Source organism: Camelina sativa, chromosome 6 (genome assembly GCF_030686135.1).
Source record: "Camelina sativa cultivar CO46 ecotype springtype chromosome 6, ASM3068613v1".
NCBI lineage: Eukaryota > Viridiplantae > Streptophyta > Magnoliopsida > Brassicales > Brassicaceae > Camelina > Camelina sativa.
In genome coordinates, this window is record NC_141885.1 from 17,332,991 (window position 1) to 17,355,461 (window position 22,471).

Sequence of the window (22,471 nt, forward strand, 5' to 3'; positions counted from 1 at the left end):
CTGTTTAGTGGCGGAAGCTGGTGTTTTTCCGTGTGCAGTGGCTCACCTATTCCAGATACGATTGTGCTGAGCCCTGGTAGAGAGTATAGCTGAGGGGGTACGTCTTTGAGGATCACCCAGATGGGGAGGGAGATGAGCTTGAGTGGAGTTAGAGTAGTGGTTGGGGACCATGGTGTGACAGTGAAGAGGCAGTTCCCTGCTTGCCAGCAGCCTACCTCCAAGACCCACTTGCGAGTAAGCTCCGACGGAATGAGTATAAGGACTAGCCCATTTGGTAGGTTTCGGATGTTGATCCTGCCGCCTTTTCCCCAAATGGGATTTAAATCTACGAAAATTTTCCCTGTCGTTGGTGGAGTTCCGTGGAAGTGAGCCACTATGTGGTCCTTCCAAGTTTCAGAAGCTTTAAGGATGACCGAGGCCGGAGCACGCACCTGTGGTGTGCCATCTTTTGAGTATTTAGGCTGGGCGGCTTTGCTAAGATTTTGAAGATTTGAGTTAAATCGCTCAGCCCACGGGAGTTGGGTGTCATCGATTGTTGGAGCTGATTCCACCGATTTATTTGATTGAGGGTCCTTGTGGGAGGCTTCTATGGCTGGATTGATTTCCTTGTTGCCCAAAGCGGGGACTGCATCTACTACCAGAGCGTTTGATATTTGGAATGGTATCAGGATCTGATGTTTGAGGTCTCAATCTCTGCATTTGGAGCCGGATTTAGTGGATCTGAGCTTGAGTCGACCATCTTAAAAAGGAAGAGGAGGGAGAAAGAAGAGTAATTCTCGAACGGTGGCGTGAGACCAAACCGTCGATAGATGGAGAGAATCAGATTAGGTTATCTTCTTTTATCGCCTCTGTCTTAGGTTATCTTCTTTTAGATAGAGTTTTTGTTGTTCAAATTTTTTTGAAAAGAAATGAGTAAGATTGTTATAATTAAGAGAAAGAGAAAGACAATGAGATTGATATTTTTTATCTTTTATATTATAAAAAAATGCATGGGAGTCCAAAATCAGATAGATATACTTGAAAACACTCCAACCCCACAATGATCGACAAAATATTTCTTTTAGATGGGCTCAATTTTTTATTTTGATATTTTTTTCTAAGTTCTAATTTTTGTTTTTAATAAAAATATCAAACATGAAATAAGAAATAGAGAGAAAAAAACAGAGGAAAGAAAAAGAAAAGGCTCCTTTGTCTCGGAAGAACCAAACCTTTTCTTTTTTTCTTTCTTTCTTTCAACACCAAAAATCTCACACAAGCCGACTTATTTCATCACTGTCTCTTTCGTAAAAAACCAGATCGACGGCGGCGTAGTAACTCTCTCCGGTAAACTCTCCTCAGCCATTAGATAAGTATCCACAAGTCTTGATGTAAAAAGAAAGTTTTTTTAAATGTAAAGTTTTTTCTTTGTTGTTTCTTTAAATTTTTAATCCGTTCGTTATCAGAAAAAGTAGGTAGCAAAAAAAAAAAAGAGATTTTTTTTTTTTTACGAAAATCAGATTGACTGGTAGCTGAAGAACAACGGAGGAGAATTTTAGAAAGAGAAGAGTAAAAATAATTAAAAGCCCCGTAAAGGTTGAAACTTGGTTGACGAAATTTTTCTTCATTTATTTCATTTTTTTTTCATTCTAAAACTTTTATTTATTTATTCAAGAATCAATCAGTTAAGAAACAACAAAAGTGAGATTTTTTTTCCGATATAACAAAAAAAAAAAAAAAAGATGCCGGTAGATTTAGATAACTCCTCTACAGTCTCCGGTGAAGCAAGTGTTTCAATCTCATCTACCGGAAACCAAAACCCACTTATTAACTCCACCGGAAAGAAGAAACGTAACCTCCCCGGCATGCCTGGTACTATTATTATTATCATACTCTAAATAAATCCAAACTTTTTATTATTACAAATTTACAACTTACAATTTTTGTTATTTTTTATTTTTATATTTTCAGATCCAGAGTCTGAAGTGATAGCTTTATCACCAAAAACTCTACTAGCTACGAACAGATTCGTTTGTGAAATCTGTAACAAAGGGTTTCAAAGAGACCAGAACTTACAGCTTCACCGTCGTGGTCACAATTTACCGTGGAAGCTTAGACAGAAGTCGAGTAAAGAAGTGAGGAAAAAAGTCTACGTTTGTCCTGAAGTTAGTTGTGTCCATCACGAACCTTCACGTGCTTTAGGAGATCTAACTGGAATCAAGAAACACTTTTGTCGGAAACACGGTGAGAAGAAGTGGAAATGTGATAAATGTTCCAAGAAGTATGCTGTTCAGTCTGATTGGAAAGCTCACTCCAAGATTTGTGGTACTAAAGAGTATAAATGTGATTGTGGTACTCTCTTTTCTAGGTAACGTATTCATCAAACGTGTATTTATTTAAAAAAAAAAAAAAAACTCAATCTAATGTTTTTGAGTGATTTTTGTGTTGCAGGAGGGATAGTTTTATAACGCATAGAGCTTTTTGTGATGCTTTGGCTGAAGAGAGTGCGAGAAGTAATAATCATAGTCAGAGTAAGAAACAGAGTCCAGAAATTTCGACCCGGAAAAAACCGGTACGCGACCCGATTCCTGCTCCGGTGGATACTGAATCTGCTAAAGTCAAATCTTCATCGACTTTAACCATTAAGCAATCAGGTAAACACTCTCTTGTAAGAGTTCTAGATTAGGAAAAAAATTTGGTTATTTTTTTTGTCGCTACATTTCTTTGTTTTTAGCTTAAAATGAAGATAGTAAAGTAGTAATCTGTGTTAATATGGTCGGTGTGATCTTGGAGTTTAGTTAGGTGTTGTTCTCTAGTCTTGTCCGTAGTGATGTATTATTTTATCTGTTACCTGATTAAGAACATAATTCGTTTGGTAAGTTTTAGTAGTTGTTCAATGGCTGATTATATTGGTTCTTTATGATAAAGAATTCAAAGATATGATTGTTTTGTCATTTTTTTTTACATTTTTTTTTGGAATTGAAAAGTACCAAACTTTATGTTAATGACTTATTATGACTCTTATGATGTACAGAGTCTCCAAAACCCCCTCCTGATATCGTTCAAGAAGTTCCAAAACCGACCGGTTTAAATGTTACACGCAACGGTGTTTTCGCTGGCTTATTTGAATCTTCCACGGCTTCTCCAAGTATATATACAACATCTTCTTCTTCAAAGAGTCTATTTGCGCCATCTTCGTCCATCGAACCTACATCTTTGGGTCTCTCAACAGGTCATGGATCATCGTTTCTCGGGTTAAATCGGTTCCAAGCTCAGCCCGCGATGTCAGCAACCGCTTTACTTCAAAAAGCAGCTCAATTGGGAGCAGCTTCTTCGGGTGGTTCATTGCTTCGTGGATTAGGGATAATTTCATCAAGTTCATCTTCTATGGACGCAATAGTTCCTCATGGACTAGGATTAGGACTGCCTTGCGGAGGCGAAAGCAGCTCGGGTTTGAAAGAGCTCATGATGTGGAATTCATCCGTGTTTTGTCCGAAACAAACGACACTAGACTTTCTCGGATTAGGTAGAGCGGTTGGTAATGGAAATGGTCCAATCAATGGACTATCCGCTCTAGTTGGAGGAAGCAGCGGCATTGACATGGCGACGGCATTTGAATCAGGAGAGTTTTCTTCAGGGAAAGACATTAGTAGAAGAAAATCATAAGTAGAGTAAATCAATATGTTTGAGAAATTGTGGGGGTTTTTAGATGTTCTTGTTCAATAGTTGAAACTTCCCTTTGAAAGAAAGGGTTTCGATATTTAATATATATTGCAATCAATTAATCACACTCTAAAGCCATCTGATTTCTTGTTCTTAAACGCAAATGTTGACGAGTGATGATGATTGACTCTAATCTAATAAATGACGTGAAAAATGCAATAAATGGAATTGTGTTGCTTTGGTTACCTTAATCGGAATTGGTAAAGAGAGATGAGATTTACTTCTTTTTATAGAAACTCTTTCCAAATCTTGAATAGTTGAAAGGTCCCATTTGTTTTTTTTTTTTTTTTTTTTTGTGTTAGATTTTGGTCGAATGATTGTAATGTTTTTTTTGTTGTTGTAAGTTTCGATTTTTGACCATTGATTTGATTAGATATTCGATATACCAGAAAGTAAAAAGAAAAAAAGATAGATTCGAGAAAAGATTTTTTGCTGTGCCAATCGTATCGTACGTAGGTCCATTATGATAATATGATATAGTGACATGTTATTATCACGATAAGACAACACTAATAGCCCATTTAAATCTCTTAATACAAACGGATTTAATAATGAAAATAGCCATAATTTTTATAATGCCCATTTATCTCAATGTAGGCCAAAAAAATTCCAACACAATAATAGTATAGTACTTCTGAATTAAATACGAAGAAGCCCACGTGTCAATTCGATTATTTACTTTGAAACTCGGTTTGGAAAACCGAAAGATTTTTATCATAACTTATTGTCGTGAAAATAGAGAAATTAGAATTTGTATTCTCTTCTTCTTATTTATCATTCAATCGATCAGAATAATACATACACAAGGACAAATAATTTGTTTAGTACAAAACCGACTAGAAATATGAAATAGGCAAATTAATGAGTTTTGTGGTTTTATACATGTATGGGCCGGTTATGGAAATTCATTATAAATGTTTTACAACACTCCCACTTGGATGACATAACCGTGCAAATGCTGAGTGATCATCATAATACGTTTGGGGATGCTGCCTCATTAAAACCTTATCAGGAAAACCCATTGGGACAAAACTATGGTGAAGGAAAAAGAGTACAACACGTATTACTCCCCTGTTCTAAGCATCACTAAAAATCCTCGAGTTTCCGCATCTCAATCTGGTGCGTGAGCTTCTTGAATGTCGATGTCGGTAATGACTTGGTGAAGAGATCGGCTGAATTGTCGCAAGATAGAACTTGCACCACTTGAACTTCTCCGGCCTTTTGTAGTTCATGTGTGAAGAAGAACTTAGGTAAAATGTGTTTAGTCTGATCTCCCTTGATGTAACCTTCCTAGAGCTATGCGATGCAAGCGGTATTGTCTTCATACAGGATGGTCGGTTCCTTGTCGTCGGCCATACCACAATCTGATCAGTTGTGCTGAGTCATTGACCTCAACCAAACACACTCACAGCTTGCCTAATGCATAGCCAAAATTTCTACATGATTAGACGAAGTAGCCGAAATGGTCTGCTTCATTGAACGCCATGAAATTGCTGTACCACCGTGTGTAAACACATAGCCGGTTTGAGACCTAGCATTATGTGGATCCGATAGATAACCTGCATCAGTAAAACCAACTAAACCTTCTTTGTTATGGTTGATATAAAATAAACCCAAATCAAGCGTTCATTGTATGTAATGTAATACATGTTTGATACTGTTCCAGTGCCTTTGGGTCGGACAAGAACTAAATCTTGCTAGGAGGTTTATGGCAAAACAAATGTCTGGTCTAGTGTGGCTAGCCAAGAACATTAAAGCTCCTATAGCACTGAGGTATGTCGCTTCCGGACCGATAATTTCTTCATCGTCTTTCTTTGGACCGAATGGATCACTATCCAAATTTAGGCTTTATATCGAATGTTGTCCTTAAGATTGGACCAAACACGTTCATTTTCTTTAATGAATTCAACTCCACGTCAATGGATTCTTTCCATTTTAACCAATCTTTTCCTTGAGTGCACTCTAATATAGACGTGGGTTCATGATCCTCATTTATTTCAAGTGTTACCTTGTAAGTAAATATTTCATCAATGTCGACATCTTTTCGGTTCCATAGAATTCCAGACATGATATAATATATTGAGATCTCATTATTATCAATACCTTCAGGACCTTGAGGTTTAGCGTCCCAAACCTCATTAATCGGTTCCGTAGGTTTTGCCGCGGCCATGTCTATGGTTTCCTTAACCTCGGTTTTATTTGCATCTTTCTTAGATTCTGAGGGTTCTTATCTTTGCAACCTATTGGTCTACCACGTTTTGAACGTGTCTTATACTCTGTAGCAACTTGATTGTGTTCCTTTTGAACATCAATACGTACTGGTGCATTACAAGCTGGTATGTACGATTTTGTAACTTTCTTTGGGTCAGCAAAGGAATCTGGCAATTGATTAGCTAGCTTTTGTAAATGTATAATCTTTTGGACCTCTGCATCACATGCTAGAGTCCAAGGATCTTTCCAATTTAAGGATGTTTGATTCCATGATATCTTTTTAACCAGCTTGTTTGTCTCTCCACCCAATGTAGGAAATTCGGATTCAGCAAACTGACAATCCGCGTATCTAGCCTTAAATAAATAACCCATAGTTGGCTCTAGATACTTAATAATGGTGGGAGAATCATATCCAACATATATTCACATCCTCCTTTGAGGTCCCATCTTTGTTCTCTATGGTGGAGGAATAGGTACATAAACGGCACACCCAAATGTTTTTAGATAGGATATGTCTGGCTCATGACCCGTTAGTAATTGGGATGACAAACATTTATGTTCACTAGATGGCCTGATGCGTATAAGCTCTGCTGCATGTAATACCACGTGTCCCCAAGCTGAAACAGGAAGCTGCGACCTCTGGAGTAATGGCCGAGCAATCGATTGAATACGTTTAATGAAGGATTCAGCTAATACGTTCTGTGTATGTACATGTGCCATAGGATGTTCCACACTTACCCCCATGGACATACAATAATCATTAAACACTTGAGATGTAAATTAACCAGCATTATCTAGACGTATAGTCTTAAGTGAAAAATCTGGAAGTGGGCTCGCAGACGTATGATCTGGGCCAACAATCTAGCAAAGGCTAGGTTTCTCGTGGATAATAAGCAAACATGCGACCATCTGGTCGAGCATATATAAGAACCATAAATTATCTAAACGTCCCAGAAGGTGGGTGTATTGGTCCACATATATCTCTTTGTTTCCTTTCTAGAAAATTTAAAGTCTCTTTAGTGACTTTTACTGGTGATGGCCTTATAATGAGTTTCCCTTGTGCACATGATACACACGTGAGATTTTTAGGGATAACTCGTCTCTCTTTAAGAGTGTGCTAATTTGAATTTAATATCAGCTTACACATCATGTTAGAACCAGGATGGCCAAACCGGTCATGTCATAAAGTGAATTGTTCATTGAACATCTTGTTCTTTGCCATATTAGCCTCTATCATATTAATTTTAGCATGGTAAAGACCAGTAGATAATGCGGGTATAGTCTCTAGGATTTTCTTAGATCCTTTGGAGATTTCAGTAATGTGTAGGAAACTCTTGGTTCCCTTCACCCTTAGTTTCAACATGGAAACCATTCAAATGAATATCTTTGAAACTCAAGAAGCTCCTCTTTGAGCTGGGTGAATATAAATCACTTATTTCAAGATGTGTGCCTTGCCGTAGCCTTCATTTAGACTTGTTATACCCGCTATTGTGCTAATATTGACATTTTTCATAATGAGATTAACAAAGTATATATTATCTTTCAAAATCGTGTGGCTTGATCCACTATCCACCACAAGTATGTTCTTGTCCTCAGCCATTTCTTAATATGGACAAGAATTATGTTTTAGACATAAATAATAAAACAAACAAATATATATATATATATATATATATATATATATATATATATATTGAAGGAAATTAAATAATTGAATTTAAACCAAAATTATAATCCAATAAAATTCAAAGCATAAAACATAGAAATTTAAATAAGACAATTTTAAATTTAATTATCATCTTTTAGACAATCAGAAGTCTCATAATCCAATTGGTCATCATTCTCATGGTCACAATCTCCTTCACCATCGAGATGAACGAGGTTAGCTTCTGGATTCTTTTTCAAACTCTCTTGATAGAGATCAACAAGGTGCTTAGGTGTTCTGCATGTCTTTATCCAATGATTCTCCATACCACATATATGGCAAGTGGATTTGTCCTTATGTTACGGTTTGGAAATTCCGCGGCTTCTACCTCGACCACGACCGAAGTCTGATCGATTTCCATGGCCAAAACCATCAGAATAGCTTCCTTGGTAATTGCCACGACCACCCCGTCCTCTTCCACCACAGCCACAGTCGTGATGCTGCCTCTATGGACGTCGTTAGACTCTTTAGTCTCTTTAGGTTCTTTAGGCTCTTTCTTGGTCATATCAACCTTGAGGGCTTTTGGTAATGGAGTAGAACCAGGAGGTCTCATTGCACTGTTCATCAATAATAGCTCATTGTTTTGCTCAGCAAGTAGCAAACAAGAGATGAGACTTGCATATGTATTAAAGCCCTTTTCAAGATACTGTTGCTGAAGCAGTATGTTATTAGTGTGAAAGGTTGAGAATGTTTTCTCTAGCAAGTCTTGCTCAGTAACCTCCTTACCACATAAATTCAAGATCGAGACTATCTTAAATAGCTCTAATTATACTCATCCACGAATTTAAAATCCTGGATCCTTAGATTTTTCCAATCAAATTGAGCCTTTGGTAGGAGCACCGTATTTTGGTGTCCATATCTGTTTTTCAACTTTGTCCAAAGGTCAAGAGGATTCTCAATGGTAATATACTTGTTCTTGAGACTCTCAGCAAGGTGGTGGCGTATTAGCAAGATCACCTTATACCTACTCTTTTTAGTGCAATCGTTATCATCCTCAATGCATTGGCATATGTCCTTTGATTTCAGGTTGATCTTAGTGTCCAATGCCCATTGTAAATAGTTGTCTCCAGAGACATTAAGGGCAGCATATTGGAGATTGTTGATCTTTGCCATCTATAAAATAGAAAATAAGCACCCGATTATTATCATGCAGTATTTGAGACCGAACAATATAATCGTTTTAGTCTTAGGCCATGCGGTATTTGAGACCGAACCATGTCGTGTCCTTATACATAATTTCGTGGTTAATTCTATGCATAAAAACAACCCTAGATAAATTTATGATCTAGTATGAACAAGAGAAACATGCAAGCAAATTTCTATTTTAGGGGATTTCCTTTTATTAAGTTTTTCTTTTCTCTAGATAAGATTTCCTATTCTAGTTAGGATTAAGACAAAGTTTTAGGAAACTATTTTTCTCTAGGGTTCCGATTTTAAGGTTTCATGCAGTCAATTTTCAAACAAGCAATCAATAACAATCGGATTTTAAACAAGACACAATCAGTTTAATTGCAAACAATTTTAAACAATCCTAAAACCTCATAGCAATCAAATTTTAAAGTTTTAGGGTTTTAGGGTTTTGATTTGTTGATTATGTAATTGCAGATTTTATTGTTCTAATAGATTTAAGATCAGGTTCGATATGTATATGTCCGGTGGGTTCGATTTATTTACCTTAACACCGTTTGGGGGTTGACTGGAATTGATCCAGGAGCAAAGACATCAGATATACCTTCGAGTTTGATCACGAACTAGCAACGAACCTCAGACTGGTAACGATCACGATGAGCTGATCACGAACACAGATTGATCACGAACACAGATTGATCACGAACTGGTCACGGATTTGAACAACCGCTGAGCTTCGAACGAACAAGAGATGATGTGCGGCGGTTTAGGGTTTTAGGGATTTTCTCAGTTGGAGTTTAGAGCAAACTCGAGCTGATAACGTGTTGTGAAAGTAGAGAAATGATAAGTTGTATTCTCTTCTTCTTTTTAATCATTCAATTGGAATAATACATATATATAGGGATAGATAAACCCTTAGTACAAAACCGACTAGGAATATGAAATAGGCAAGTCCATGGGCTTTGTGGTCTTGGACGTGTATGGGCCGGTTACGGAAATTCATCATCAATGTTTTACAACACTTATATAATTATCCAATATTAGGGTAAAATTAACCTTCTACATCTCTATTCACAAATCTATTGTTGTCTCTTTAAGGACGTTTTTTTTGTCTTTGAACTCGGAAGTAAAAAATTAATTGGCTAATCTACTAATTACATGCATCAAGGGGTTCCATATACTCTTAGGAGGTGTATTCACCTTGAAATTTTAAATTATTTATGTAAAATTTACAAATCCTATGTTATTTAATCATGAATTTTAAAAAGTTAATTAAAATCTACTGTTGATGATTTAAAAATCTATTTTAAAATCGGTATTTAAAACAGTTTGTGGATTTGGATTTAATAAATTTTAGGAATTATTATGGAGGATTTGAGAAGATTTATTTAGATCAAAATATAGAAATCTAAATCTCATGGTTTTAGGTGGGATTTGAAAGAATTTTACCTATGAATCATATCAATTTTTCTAAAATCTATCAAAATTCCAAATTTTCTAAATCACATAAAATTCTCTAAAATCATGGTTTCAAAACACCTCCCTTTGATATCCTATCGAAATATTTGATTAGAAGTATCGAGGTTGGAAGACTATTTAAATAGACTACAAACAGAAAATAACATTATATTATGTAGCAATGGAGCCATGTAGATTGTATATTAACGCTATTAAATTGTATATATACAAAAACCTAAATTAGAAAGAGTTTGTAGCATCTAGTCTTCTTATTTAGACATATTCATGTAAATGTATAATATGCATGTTATTATTTAAATTGTATACTTAATCAATATATTACATAATTCTAATATTACAATATTACTCGAATCAGATTCTGAAAATTTAAACCGTAAATACAAAGTTGAATGTAAACATAATTACATAATAGTGAGACATCAACAATGAAAGGTTAATACAACTTGCTATGATCAAGTTAACCATCTTCAATATATTAGATTTTATCTACAAAGTACTTATATTCACTCAAATATTAAGATCTGCAATGAAAGCTTTTGATCCACCAACATGAAATAGATTACTATTTAAGGAAATAGGATATGTAGAAAAGATGGAAATTTTAATCCCAAGACAGCTCAACTAAAAGAAATACACTCAAATTGATCAGGAGAGAAACAGATTTGAGAAACTATCTTCATTCAATACAAGAGAAAGCTTAAATACTAAGTGAAAACCAAACTATAAAAAAGATAGATAACCAGAACTAAACCAACTTTATACACTCTAATACACCTTCATTTTTAAAATTGACATATATATAAAACTTGTTGTAACTCTGATTAAAACTACGTAAATTTAAAAGTATTAAAATTTAAACATTAATTAAGAAATATAAAGCCTAACCCTAAACCCTAATTGTAAGTAATAGTGAGACATCACAAATGCAACTAGAAAGATGCAAATATCCATTTTCCTTCAGAAATTTGTCATCAATGGACGGCTATATATACAAGAAAATCATTAAATCTTTGCTACAAAGTTTACATATATTATACATATCAGAAAAGACTTAAAAAAATGTCCTAATTCAATACAAAAAAAATTGTGTGCAGAAATAAACACCATTGTTGTTGAACGAAAACAAAAACAATATAACTAAACAAACCAACAAAAAATTAGTTCTAAAACATTCTTATTTCTTTTCTTCCACAAATTTGTTAACTAAACTTTCAAAATCACCTTTCTAACCAATTTTCTCCAAGAAACAACAATTACTTACAAATGTAAAAATAATTTGGATGAAACTATTTATGAAAACAGATTAAATAGTATTAAAACGTTAAAAACTTGAATAATTTTACCTTAATATATAGAATTGATTTAGTGAGAGATAGATACGTCGAAGGAAAACTTTGTTTATTGAGTTCTGTTCAGAAAAGAGGCAAAGAGACTAACGAAAGTCGAAACAGAAAGCGATATATATATGTTTGTTTACCCTAACTGTTTTTTTTTTTTTTTTAAAAACCTTCATTGTTGAAGTAATTGTTTTTTAATAACTTAATTAAACCCATATCAAATCCCAATATTCGTTTCCTATTAATCTATTATCCTACTATATTAATTGGGAAGTACTCAAACTAACCTTAAAATGTGTAAAAAATTACATTTAATTGCTATTAGAAAACCTTAATTAAGATTAATTAATTAATTAAATAAATATAATTTATTAAAAACGAAAATTGGGGACACATATAATAAAATAAATTGTCGAAAAGTAAAAAAAAATCTATTAGAATCAAAACTAGTTCGTACTTAAAAAAAAATTAACATCTAAGATTTTAAACTTTTCCAGGATTAAAATTTTTATCAAAAATCAAATCGAATAAAATATATAACAGTTCCATTTAACTGCTTAGATTTTAAAAAAATAATAAACAAAAAATAAAAGATATAGATATAATATCTTATCTATTTAAAAAAATTATATTTTTCTTTTAGCCACTGTTCTTTAGGAAAATAAAACTAAGTTGAGGTTTAAATATATTTAATGCTTGAAAGTGCTTATTACAGACAAGAAAGGGAAGCCACAGAAAAAACAATGAATGTTGTTTTCGAAGAGGTTTTTCGGAACCTTCATTAGCTATATTTAATTGTTCTTTTTACATGTTAGTTATATCTTTTTACTCTTTACAATTGTAGCAAATATTGCGTTTAATTGACAAAGGTTTAAACAATTTTATTCATTACATGCAAATGTTTAGTGACAGGTTTCCAATAAACATTTTTAAAATACAAAAATGTTAATATAAGCAAACCGATTTTTTAATCACAAACTGTTAAAAATAACATAATAACGAAATAATCTATTAAAAAATTTCATCTAAAAAAAATTCAGCCCATGGTTTTCCACGGGTTACTTCCTAGTTAACAAATTATTTTAGCATACTTTTTAAGGATAAACATAATTTTATTTTTTTCCAAAATTTGATGCCCTAATTTTTTGCCCTAACTATGGCTCGGCTCTGTACATATCCAAATTTTTTAATAGGCAATGAACACATTTTATCTACCAAAATTAAATAGATACTTATTTTAGGAATGGATATACATATATATAAAGGATAGTGTTTTTTAAAATTTTCAAAGTTCACATCTAAACAAAACATGTAATTCTAATTACGTAAATTTAAATCTATGAAATTCACTAAATATAAAACTTAAAGCCGTTAACCCAAATCATAAATACGTAATATTGAGACATCCAAAATACAAGTAGGAAGATGCAACTATCCTTTATCCCGCAAAATTTTGTTATAAATGGAAGGTTTAGCATGAGAAAAATCATTAAAACTTATTACACTTGAGATAATCAGCATGGAATTAGCCGAACTACATCAGTCGCCGAGGCTTGGGAAAAACCATCTTAGGCGACGACATGGTGCTACCCATATAAATGAGGACGAACTGGCAAAACAATGGCTGCTAGAAAGCCACAAGCAGACACAGTCCTATGGAGGAGAAAGAACGATGAGTTTTGAAACGACTCGACCTGTTTTTTATTTTATTTTAAATAATAAATTAAATAACTAGTGGTCTACTACCCACTAACCACCTAACCCCAACTAACCAAACAGCGGAAAATATCCAACATATACCATTAAACCAATAACCAATAAATTATAACCAATAAATAACAAAATTATAATTCAATAACTCAATCCCGCAGAATCATAAACCACAATCAGCATCCTAGCAACATTCGATGACTCAACTCTAATAACCTAACAAAAGCCATGCGACATATCAATGAGCTACTAGAACATCCTCTTCTTCATCGCCTTGATTCCACGATCACACTTTGCCTTTACCTGCACCCCAACACACAAACAATTGAGATATTTCTAACCATCAAACAACAATCAATAACCAAACAACAAACCATAAAAACTGCATCGACTGCCACCAACCCATGCATCGACCGATGCAAGGTTCACCTACATCGACCGACACCAATTAGGGTTACATCGACCGACACAAGTTTGCATCGACCGATGCAAGGTTCACCTACATCGACCGACACCAACACTGCATCAACCGATGCGTGCTCAACATTGCATGAAATCCCTAGTTGCATCGATTGACGCCTCCACATGGCATCGACGGATGCTCCTAGGTCAAATCCTGCAGTCCTTGCATTGTATCGACCTTGCATTGTATCGACCGACATACAAAGTGCATCGATCGCCGCACATGCCGAGCATCTTCTTCCCCAAAGCACCTCGCCGGAGCTCTGTTCCTACACCACCAAAATACGATCCAAAGCCACAAAGAAGCTTTTCAAAGCCTCAAGCGACACATAAACACTCTAACAAGCCAAAGAATCAACCACATAACACATAAACAAGAAAATCAGAGAATCTCAAGCTTAGATAAGCCATGGTCATGCACTCTTTGCCAAGAAGATTCTGACCCTCAAACAAGTAGATCTACACTCCTAGCAAGCTCCCAGAACGATCCCAACTATATATATCTCCAAGAACAGTCACAAATCTCTCAAGAACACTTAGGAGCTTCTTTCTCTCTTTCTTTTTCTCCAAAAACGGCCCAAACTCGACCAAACCCTCGAGTTCTTACTTTTATACTCAATTCCAGGGTTTTCCTAACCACAAAACGCAATGTTTAACTTAAACTTCTTCGCAAAAACTGACCTTGCATCGATCGATAGACATAGTGCATTGATCGATGCACCTCCCAAATCGAGATTTCGGTTCGCGGATGTTACAAGTTTCGCCCACGGTTTTCCACCAGAGATACATGGACCAATATTAGAATCACTAGCTTCTACTGCAGTCCCCTGGAGCAGTGGTGTATGGTTCACATATGCCACCCCGAAATACTCTTTTTGTGTCTTGTTAGCCGTCCAAAACCGTCTTTCCACTGAATATAGGATGTTGTTATGGAATAGGGGAGCTGATGCCACTTATTTGCTCTGCAATAATGCTGTTGAAACGAGAGATCACCTTTTTTTCTCAGTGCAATTTTGCAACTGGCATTTGGAAAGATCTCTCTTCGCACATCTACACAACACGGTACTCCACATGTTGGCAAGCAATTATTGACTGTGTCTCTACTCATTGGACAAATGGGATAGCATGGTTTCTTGCTCGATATATACTACAAAATAACTGTCCACACCCTTTGGAAGGATCGTCGTCATGGGAATACTCCAAATGCACATGCACAACTTATTAAAAGGATTGACAGACAAGTTCTAAACCAACTGCTAGCAATCAACCTTGGTGGTGATGTACAGTATGCTGAAAGACTGTACCTGCTTGCATCAAGATTCTAACCATATTTTTTAACCAACCTCCTCTGTTTTTGCTCTTCTTTTAAATAATTGTTGCAAAAGTTGTGAAAACGCTAACAAAACAAACATATGACAAAATCTTCAGTCTTGTCATTTTCTTAATTAGTCTACCAACTTTCTCTGGGTTTTGCAACAAAAGAAGCTAAAAAATCTCTTCATCTTTCTGGAAAACACACAAAAATCGCATTTCACCCATTCGATGTAAAAAACATCTTGAAGAAAGGAAATATCCTACTCATCACTTTCTTCTTCTTCTTCTCCTTAAATACAAAGTTAAATCTTAAACGTAATTACATAATAGTGAGACATCATCAATGGAAGGTTAATATACAAGAAAAATCATTAGAACTTGCTACGATCGAGCTAACCTTCTTTTTTTTTTTTTTTTTGTAAACCGAGATAACCTTCTCACATAGATTGTATTTTACCTACAAAGTACTTATATTAACTCAAATATTTGGATCTACAATGAAAGCTTTTGATCGACTAAAATTAGATTACTATTTTATATTTCAAGACAGTTCAACCAAAATAAATACACTTTAACTAAACCGGAGAGAAACAAATTTGAGAAAATATCTTCATTCAAGTGATACAAAGGAAAGCTTTAATTAATACTTTAATACTAAGAGAAACACAAGCTATCCCATATTCAAAATAAACTATCTCTATATACACTATAATAAACCATCATTATTTCAAAATTGACATGTATATTAAAAACATGTACAGTAATTCTAAAATTACGTAAATTTAGTAGTATTAAAAGTTAACCGTAAATAAGACATAGAAACCCTAACCCTAGACCCTAACTCTAAAAATGTAATAGTGATAAGAAATGCAAGTAGGAATTGCAAATATCCATATTATCCTGCAGAATTTGGTCATCAAGGTTATATATACAAGAAAACATTAAATCTTTGCTAAAATTGCTACAGCCTTTTTGAATAGATTAGGACTTACCTACACAAATTGTATATCTTATACATATCCAAATATTTGTTAGGACAAAAAACATAAAAAATTATCTAAAAGAAGATTAGACAGGTAGTGTTTGGTATTTGTTTATCTATCTAAAAAATTATCTATCTACGTACATTTATTTGTTTCCATATAACCTAGAGATGTCTAATTAAAATAATAATAAAAAAGAATAAATTGGAGAGAAAAAGAGAGAAGATACTCTAGGAAGAGACGATTCTCAATATAAATTGACACTTTTTCTATTTCACAAAGAATGTCATTTTGACACATTGCACACATATTAAAAAAAACTTGAATTATACATATATGCCCTTATATAATGAGTAATTTATCATTTAAATTTAATAAAAAGAGCTTTCAGTTAAAGGTAAATTATAATTTTTGAGTAAAAAATCACATTAGCAATATAAAGTCACAGTTTTTGTGAAACAATGAATTTTTTCTCCAGAATGATTTTTTCTCCAGAATGACACTCTATGTGAAAGAGAGTGAGTAGTTATCATTTCACCAATGGTTCACTTATTAAAAATTACTATAACTATTATTCAAATTTGAAATATTAAATTTTACTAAAACCACAAAGATATGTTTTCTGTTGTAAAATAAATAGTTGAATTTTCCATGAAAAACAAGAATGGGAATGCATTACTTTTTTTTTGGTTACAAGAAGAACAACAACAATAAAAGAGTAACAAAACCCCCAACGAAGAAGAAGACAAAACAGACACATGACAAAATCTTCAGTTTTATCATTTTCTTAATTAGTCTACCAACTTTCTCTGGGTTTTGCAACAAATGAAGTTAAAATTCTCTTCATCTTTATAGGAAACACACAAAAAGTGCATTTCACCCCTTCGATGAAAAGAACGTCTTGAAGAAAGGAAGTATCCTACTCATCACTTTCTTCTTCTTCTTCCCCTTAGGTTTCTCTAGCCTGCGATAGCCCTTTTGAATCAAACAATTGGTATCCAAATCTCCCATCTCAACGTCATAAGATTCCTCATCTGATATTACTGTTTCATTACTAGTCCCAGCTGAGCTCAACTCGTTTAGCAATTTTTCCAATAAGATAGTGATCTCTGTAAACTCAGGACGTGCCTCTGATTCTTCCGCCCAACAAGATTCCAAGATGGGAACAATTTCATCTGGAATATTCTTAAGGCTTGGTCTCTTGCCCTAGAAGAAATTAAGATGATCCATCATTTTTATCTCCTCTCAGTTATAAGTTAAAAGTGTTAATTTGTATCATTTAATAAATTACCTGTTTTACAAAATAGAGAATAGACGCAGTCGTATTCATCTCATTGAATGGTATTTGATTGGTGAGCAACGCCCAAAAAATTAGTGCAAAGCTGTAGACATCAACTTTGTGGTGATAGTGCTTCTTCTCTCCATATTTGAGTGGCTCACGGCTACATACCTGTGTATATTAAACATAAAATTATGAATTGATATGTTTCAGAAAGAAAATTTAGGTCTTGAAAGAATCAGTTCATTACCTCAGGAGCCATCCATCTGTAAGTGCCAGCCTCACAAGTCATGCCACCTATAGTATATTCTCTTGCAAGTCCAAAATCAGCCAATTTTACCATTTCCATATCACTTGTTACCAACACATTCCCTACATAAATATAGAGACCAGTTGGTTAAATTCGTTTCGTTATTCTACAATACATGATCAATTGTAAAATGGAACATATTTACTTGGATTTAAATCACGGTGAATGATGCCATTTGAGTGCAAAAACTCCATGGCTCGAGAAATATCCAAAGCAAAGCTTAGTGCCTTCTTTAGATTAGGAGGACTCGAACGAGAGTTCAATATGAACTTATGAAGACTGCCGCCTTCCATGAGTTCGGTAACTATCATCAATTGTGGCTCTATGCAAGCTCCAAAAAACTATACATTTATTAAAAGCCATGATTGATTCCTCATTACTATAAGTTTATATATACAACTAATATTGAAAGCACCAATATAAATATACTTTTCATTTTTTACCTTCACAATGTTGTTATGTTCCATCGAGGATAGTAACAGAAACTCCTTTTGAAACTGTTGTTTGTCCTCTATGCTTACAGCAGATGTTTCACACGGCTGCACTACCTTCACCGCCACAGTACATTTGTATCTGCATATGCTGAATCTAAAAATCATTAGAGAAGAGATATGAAATAATAGTGATTAGAAAGAAAGAAAAAATCCATTCTTAGGGCTTTGTTAATTAAGATGATTCCACTAATGATTTCTATGCAACATCACATTAATTAATTCACTCAAAATTGTGGAACATATATATATATATATAATTGGTCTTTAGGTTGCCTCATGTCATTTTACACTAAACATTCACTTAAAGTTACTGTCTGAGAAAAAAGTTGTTTCAGTTATTAAATAATTAATAAAATAAACCCTGAAATGAAAATTATAAAACTAAAAAAAACGGAAAAATCACCAAATTTCTTACTGTTTTCCACAATTTTATAACAGAATAAAATCTTAACAAGACTAGAGAGAGAGAGAGAGAGAGAGAGAGAGAGAGAGAGAGAGAGAGAGAGGTGAAACTCACATTCCTTTGTAGACGATGGCCTTGGCTCCTTCTCCAATCATATGTCCCATCAAGACATCCTTAGCATCTAGAAGCAAATCTTTGCTGATAGTGAAATTGAATTGCTCGTCGGACTCACAACAGTCATCTGAGCGGCCAAACGATGACATGAGAAAAGGATAGTTCGGGTAAAGCATCGTCGAACAGGCTGTGGACATTGTTGGGGCTCGCTGGAACATTTGAGCTTTCATTTTGATGATTTGAAGTGATGAGTGATTGAGGAAGATGAGAGTGAAAGAGAAGTGCTTGAGTTACATAGATTTATAGTAGAGTTTGGGGGGATGGATACTCATGTAATTTCATTAGTCTTTACTAAACGCCAAAAGTCTGATTAGAGGAAATAAGAAAAATATAATATTTATTTGTTATGTAATAATTGATAATTCAAACTTGGAAGGGGAAAGAAGGAAAAATGAAAACTATGACTTAAAAGATTCTTTTCTCTTTTTGTAATTCAAGTTTCTCCATTTGTTTATCACCACATGTCATGATATTCATATAATCTTATCTTTTAAGTATTTTTTTTGCATCTATGTCTACATTTTTTCCCCTTTTTATTTAGCTGTTACTATATATGTCGATCCTATATGCAAACTAAACTTATTTAAAATTGAAAAAATATATTTTACTCAATTTCTGTAGATAATTGAGTGTATTCAATTTAATATTTTAAGTGATTTTAGTTTTTATGAGTTTTGAAATGATTTTGATGATTTTAGGGAAGTTGATATGATTTATTGTAAGATTCTTTCAAATCTTATCTAAAACCATGAGATTTGGATTTCTGTATTTTTAACTAAAGAAATACTTTCAAATCCTCAAGAATCCCTACAAATTATTAAAATTTAAATCCACAAACAATTTTGAATAACAGTAAAAATGTAGATTTTTAAATCATTAATTCAATAACAGTTAATTTTAAGAGATTTTTTTTTTTAAATCAATGATTGAATAACATATGATTTATAAATATTACATAAATCACCTATAATATCAAGTTAAATACACCTCCCATAAGAATTAAGAGTTCATGAAGAAAAATCTATGGAGTTCAGTTTCTATCCAACTTGTAACATGTAAAACGGGAAAAAGACTTGATTCTCACAGCCAATATAATTTCCTTAACTTTTCGGGCTGTGACTTCATTTTCTAAAACTACAGAATGATTGACTCACAATTAGGCCTTTAAAAAAAAAAAACTTTCTACCGACTGTAAACTTCATCCAATCACACCATCAAACGATCTACTTAATATTGGTTTCAAGGTTTAATAAATATACCTATTACTATATGCAATTTTAGTCTGTTTCATCGTTATAATATTCATTGTATAATTAAGGAGAAGTTACTGAGAAAGTTTATTAAGATAATAGTAATCCCCTTAAAGTCAGAACTCACATTTGAGTCATATACTTAGGATATTTCCGCAATATTCCTAAAGCTTGGTCCTATGTAAAATCATCTTCATGTTAAGTGATAAATGTTGAGTTGTGATTTTATCTATCTTACAAGAAAAAGAATACATAACGAGGCGCTTTGAATGGTACTTCTTCCTTTGAGTGAGGAAAGATGTTTTGAAATAAAATCTTAGCAAAGGGTTGTTAAAAGGTACTCCACTGTATAACACAGGATTGTGGACTTCTTCCTTTGTAGACAATTGAGTACCTTTAACAAGCTTTTGTTATTTACTATATGATTAACAATTCTCAGGAAAAATGTTAAATTTTACCAGTATCAACTTGTGATTTATTCAGCTTATATATGGTGACCACAAGAATATATTTTCTGTAAAGAAAACGAATTGAAGTGTCCATGAAAAGAAGAATGAGAATTGCATTGCTTTTTCTTAAAAGAAAAATCTTATTACAACAAGAAAAAACAAGGAGGACAAAAAAAAACAACGAAAGGACAAAAAACATGATCATGGCTTGTAACAAGCCCTAAACATCTTAACGAAAGGACGCATCATCTTCACCAGTACTTTCTTCTTCTCCTTAGGTTTGTTCACGTTGCAACAATGCTCTTGATTCTGAGGAGGGGTCTCCGAATACTCATCGATATCACCGTCATAAGCCTCCTCATCCGATAGTAGTAGTGTGTCAGTACTACCATCTGAGGTCAAAACTTTTAACAGGCTTGTCAACAAGAGCCTAATTTCCTTGAACTCAGGACGCGCATCCGAATCTTGTGCCCAGCATAATTCAAGGATGGGGATCATTTCCTCTGGTGTATTCGCAAGACTTGGTCTCTCACCCTGTAAGGAAAGCAAATCCAACATTTATAATTCTTCACCCTTTTTAGATTTATAAGTTGATTTGTGACCTTACATGTTGTACAAGGTGGGGAACACAAATGTTAGGCACGCCATGGAATGGTTCTTCACCATTAAGCAGCTCCCAAAAAACTATAGCAAAGCTGTAAACATCCGCTTTATGATCATAGTGCTTTGGCTCCTCAACTTGAAGTGCATCACGACTACTTACCTACGGTTACAAAAACAGAAAAATCAATCATTTTATATGTTTCGAAATAAAAGATTTAGCTCAAAAGAATCATTACCTCAGGAGCCATCCATTTACAAGTGCCAGCCTCACAAGTCATGCCATCTTTATTCTCTTCTCTAGCAATTCCAAAATCAGCCAATTTCACATGCTTGTGATCACCGGTTACCAACAAATTCGCTACACCAACCAACACACCATAATTTCAAATTTGTTTCTCTATTCACAAGATTTTATGTATAAACTGGAGCATATTTACTTGGGTTTAAATCACGGTGAATGATGCCTTTTGCGTGCAAAAACTCCATGGCTCGAGAAATATCCAAAGCAAAGGTCAGTGCCTTCTTTAGATCAAGAGGTTTCGACTGAGAACTCCACATGAACCTCTGAAGAGTGCCGCCTTCCATGAGTTCGGTAACTATCACCAGTTGCGGCTCTATGCAAGCTCCAACAAACTATACCATCACCAAAAACCATGTTTAATTTCTCACTATTACAATGATAAAACACCAATATATGTAACTAATAAATTTTTAATTTTTTACCTTCACAATGTTGGCATGTCTCATCTTGGATAGTAACAGAACTTCATTTTGAAACTTCTTTTTGTCCATAATGCTCACAGCAGATTTTACACTTGGTTGCATTATCTTCACAGCAACGGGAACTCGGTTTCTGAGCCTATAAAATCATTATAAAGAACATACGAAATAAGTGATAACTTTTAATTAAACGGATTAGTGTTAAATTCATCATTATAAAAAATAAGAGAGAGAGATGGGACAAACAATCCTTTGTAGACGATGAAGTGGCCTCCTTCTCCAATCATCTCTCCCACTAAGACATCGTTTGGGTTGAGAAGCAATTCCCCGCTGATACGGAACTTAAATTTCTCGTTGGACTTCTTGTAAGAAGGGTAGTTTGAGAAAGCCATTAGTCCAGCGCTCATTTTGAAGGCTGGAAGTGATTGAGAGGACTAAGGATGATTAGTGAAAGATGAAGTGTTGATGATGATGAGTGATAGAGGAAGTACTTGGGCTTATTTATAGTACTCCAACATGTATGTTGGCTAAAAATGGATGGTCATGCAGGAGAGAAAAAAATGAAAAAATGAGAAAATCAATACTAATTATTACAGTAACTGTTTACCGATGAGTATGAATGGTCTCGTTTATCTTTAAATTAATGTTTTATCCATTCACCACCACATCTCTTGATTTTTATCTTTATGTAGCTTTTTTTCTTAATATGTTTAACAATATATGTGGACTCTATGTGCAACTCTTTTGGAAAAAATTTCGTG

The 22,471-nt window shown here is 34.1% G+C and overlaps 3 protein-coding genes and 1 pseudogene across 4 annotated transcripts; 1 reads left to right on the plus strand and 3 right to left on the minus strand.

The window, feature by feature from the left end:
- Positions 1 to 987: 987 nt before the first annotated feature.
- LOC104791289 (zinc finger protein GAI-ASSOCIATED FACTOR 1) lies at positions 988 to 3,766 on the plus strand. Of its 2 annotated transcripts, XM_010517138.3 has the most exons (5): positions 1,101 to 1,848; positions 1,948 to 2,344; positions 2,428 to 2,630; positions 3,011 to 3,124; positions 3,209 to 3,766. In XM_010517138.3, exons 1-5 carry the CDS (start codon positions 1,719 to 1,721, stop codon positions 3,640 to 3,642), a joined length of 1,278 nt encoding a protein of 425 aa, XP_010515440.2. In that variant the 5' UTR covers positions 1,101 to 1,718; the 3' UTR covers positions 3,643 to 3,766. The 2 variants fall into 2 exon arrangements, with proteins under 2 accessions (XP_019102321.1, XP_010515440.2); XM_019246776.2 differs by having other exon boundaries at positions 988 to 1,848; positions 3,011 to 3,766.
- Positions 3,767 to 7,698: 3,932 nt separating this feature from the next.
- LOC147942712 (uncharacterized) lies at positions 7,699 to 8,728 on the minus strand (annotated as a pseudogene).
- Positions 8,729 to 16,680: 7,952 nt separating this feature from the next.
- On the minus strand, positions 16,681 to 18,894 carry LOC104699046 (serine/threonine-protein kinase STY46-like). The gene is made up of 6 exons (XM_087452879.1): positions 18,629 to 18,894; positions 18,061 to 18,199; positions 17,763 to 17,958; positions 17,558 to 17,679; positions 17,320 to 17,478; positions 16,681 to 17,234 (listed from the first exon to the last, which is right to left on the minus strand). Exons 1-6 carry the CDS (start codon positions 18,856 to 18,858, stop codon positions 16,905 to 16,907), a joined length of 1,176 nt encoding a protein of 391 aa, XP_087309005.1. The 5' UTR covers positions 18,859 to 18,894; the 3' UTR covers positions 16,681 to 16,904.
- Positions 18,895 to 20,480: 1,586 nt separating this feature from the next.
- LOC104699047 (serine/threonine-protein kinase STY17-like) lies at positions 20,481 to 22,240 on the minus strand. The gene is made up of 6 exons (XM_010414399.2): positions 21,957 to 22,240; positions 21,714 to 21,849; positions 21,428 to 21,623; positions 21,227 to 21,348; positions 20,995 to 21,150; positions 20,481 to 20,921 (listed from the first exon to the last, which is right to left on the minus strand). The coding sequence occupies exons 1-6, from the start codon at positions 22,115 to 22,117 to the stop codon at positions 20,589 to 20,591; spliced, it is 1,104 nt and encodes a 367-aa protein (XP_010412701.2). The 5' UTR covers positions 22,118 to 22,240; the 3' UTR covers positions 20,481 to 20,588.
- Between the last annotated feature and the right edge of the window lie 231 nt (positions 22,241 to 22,471).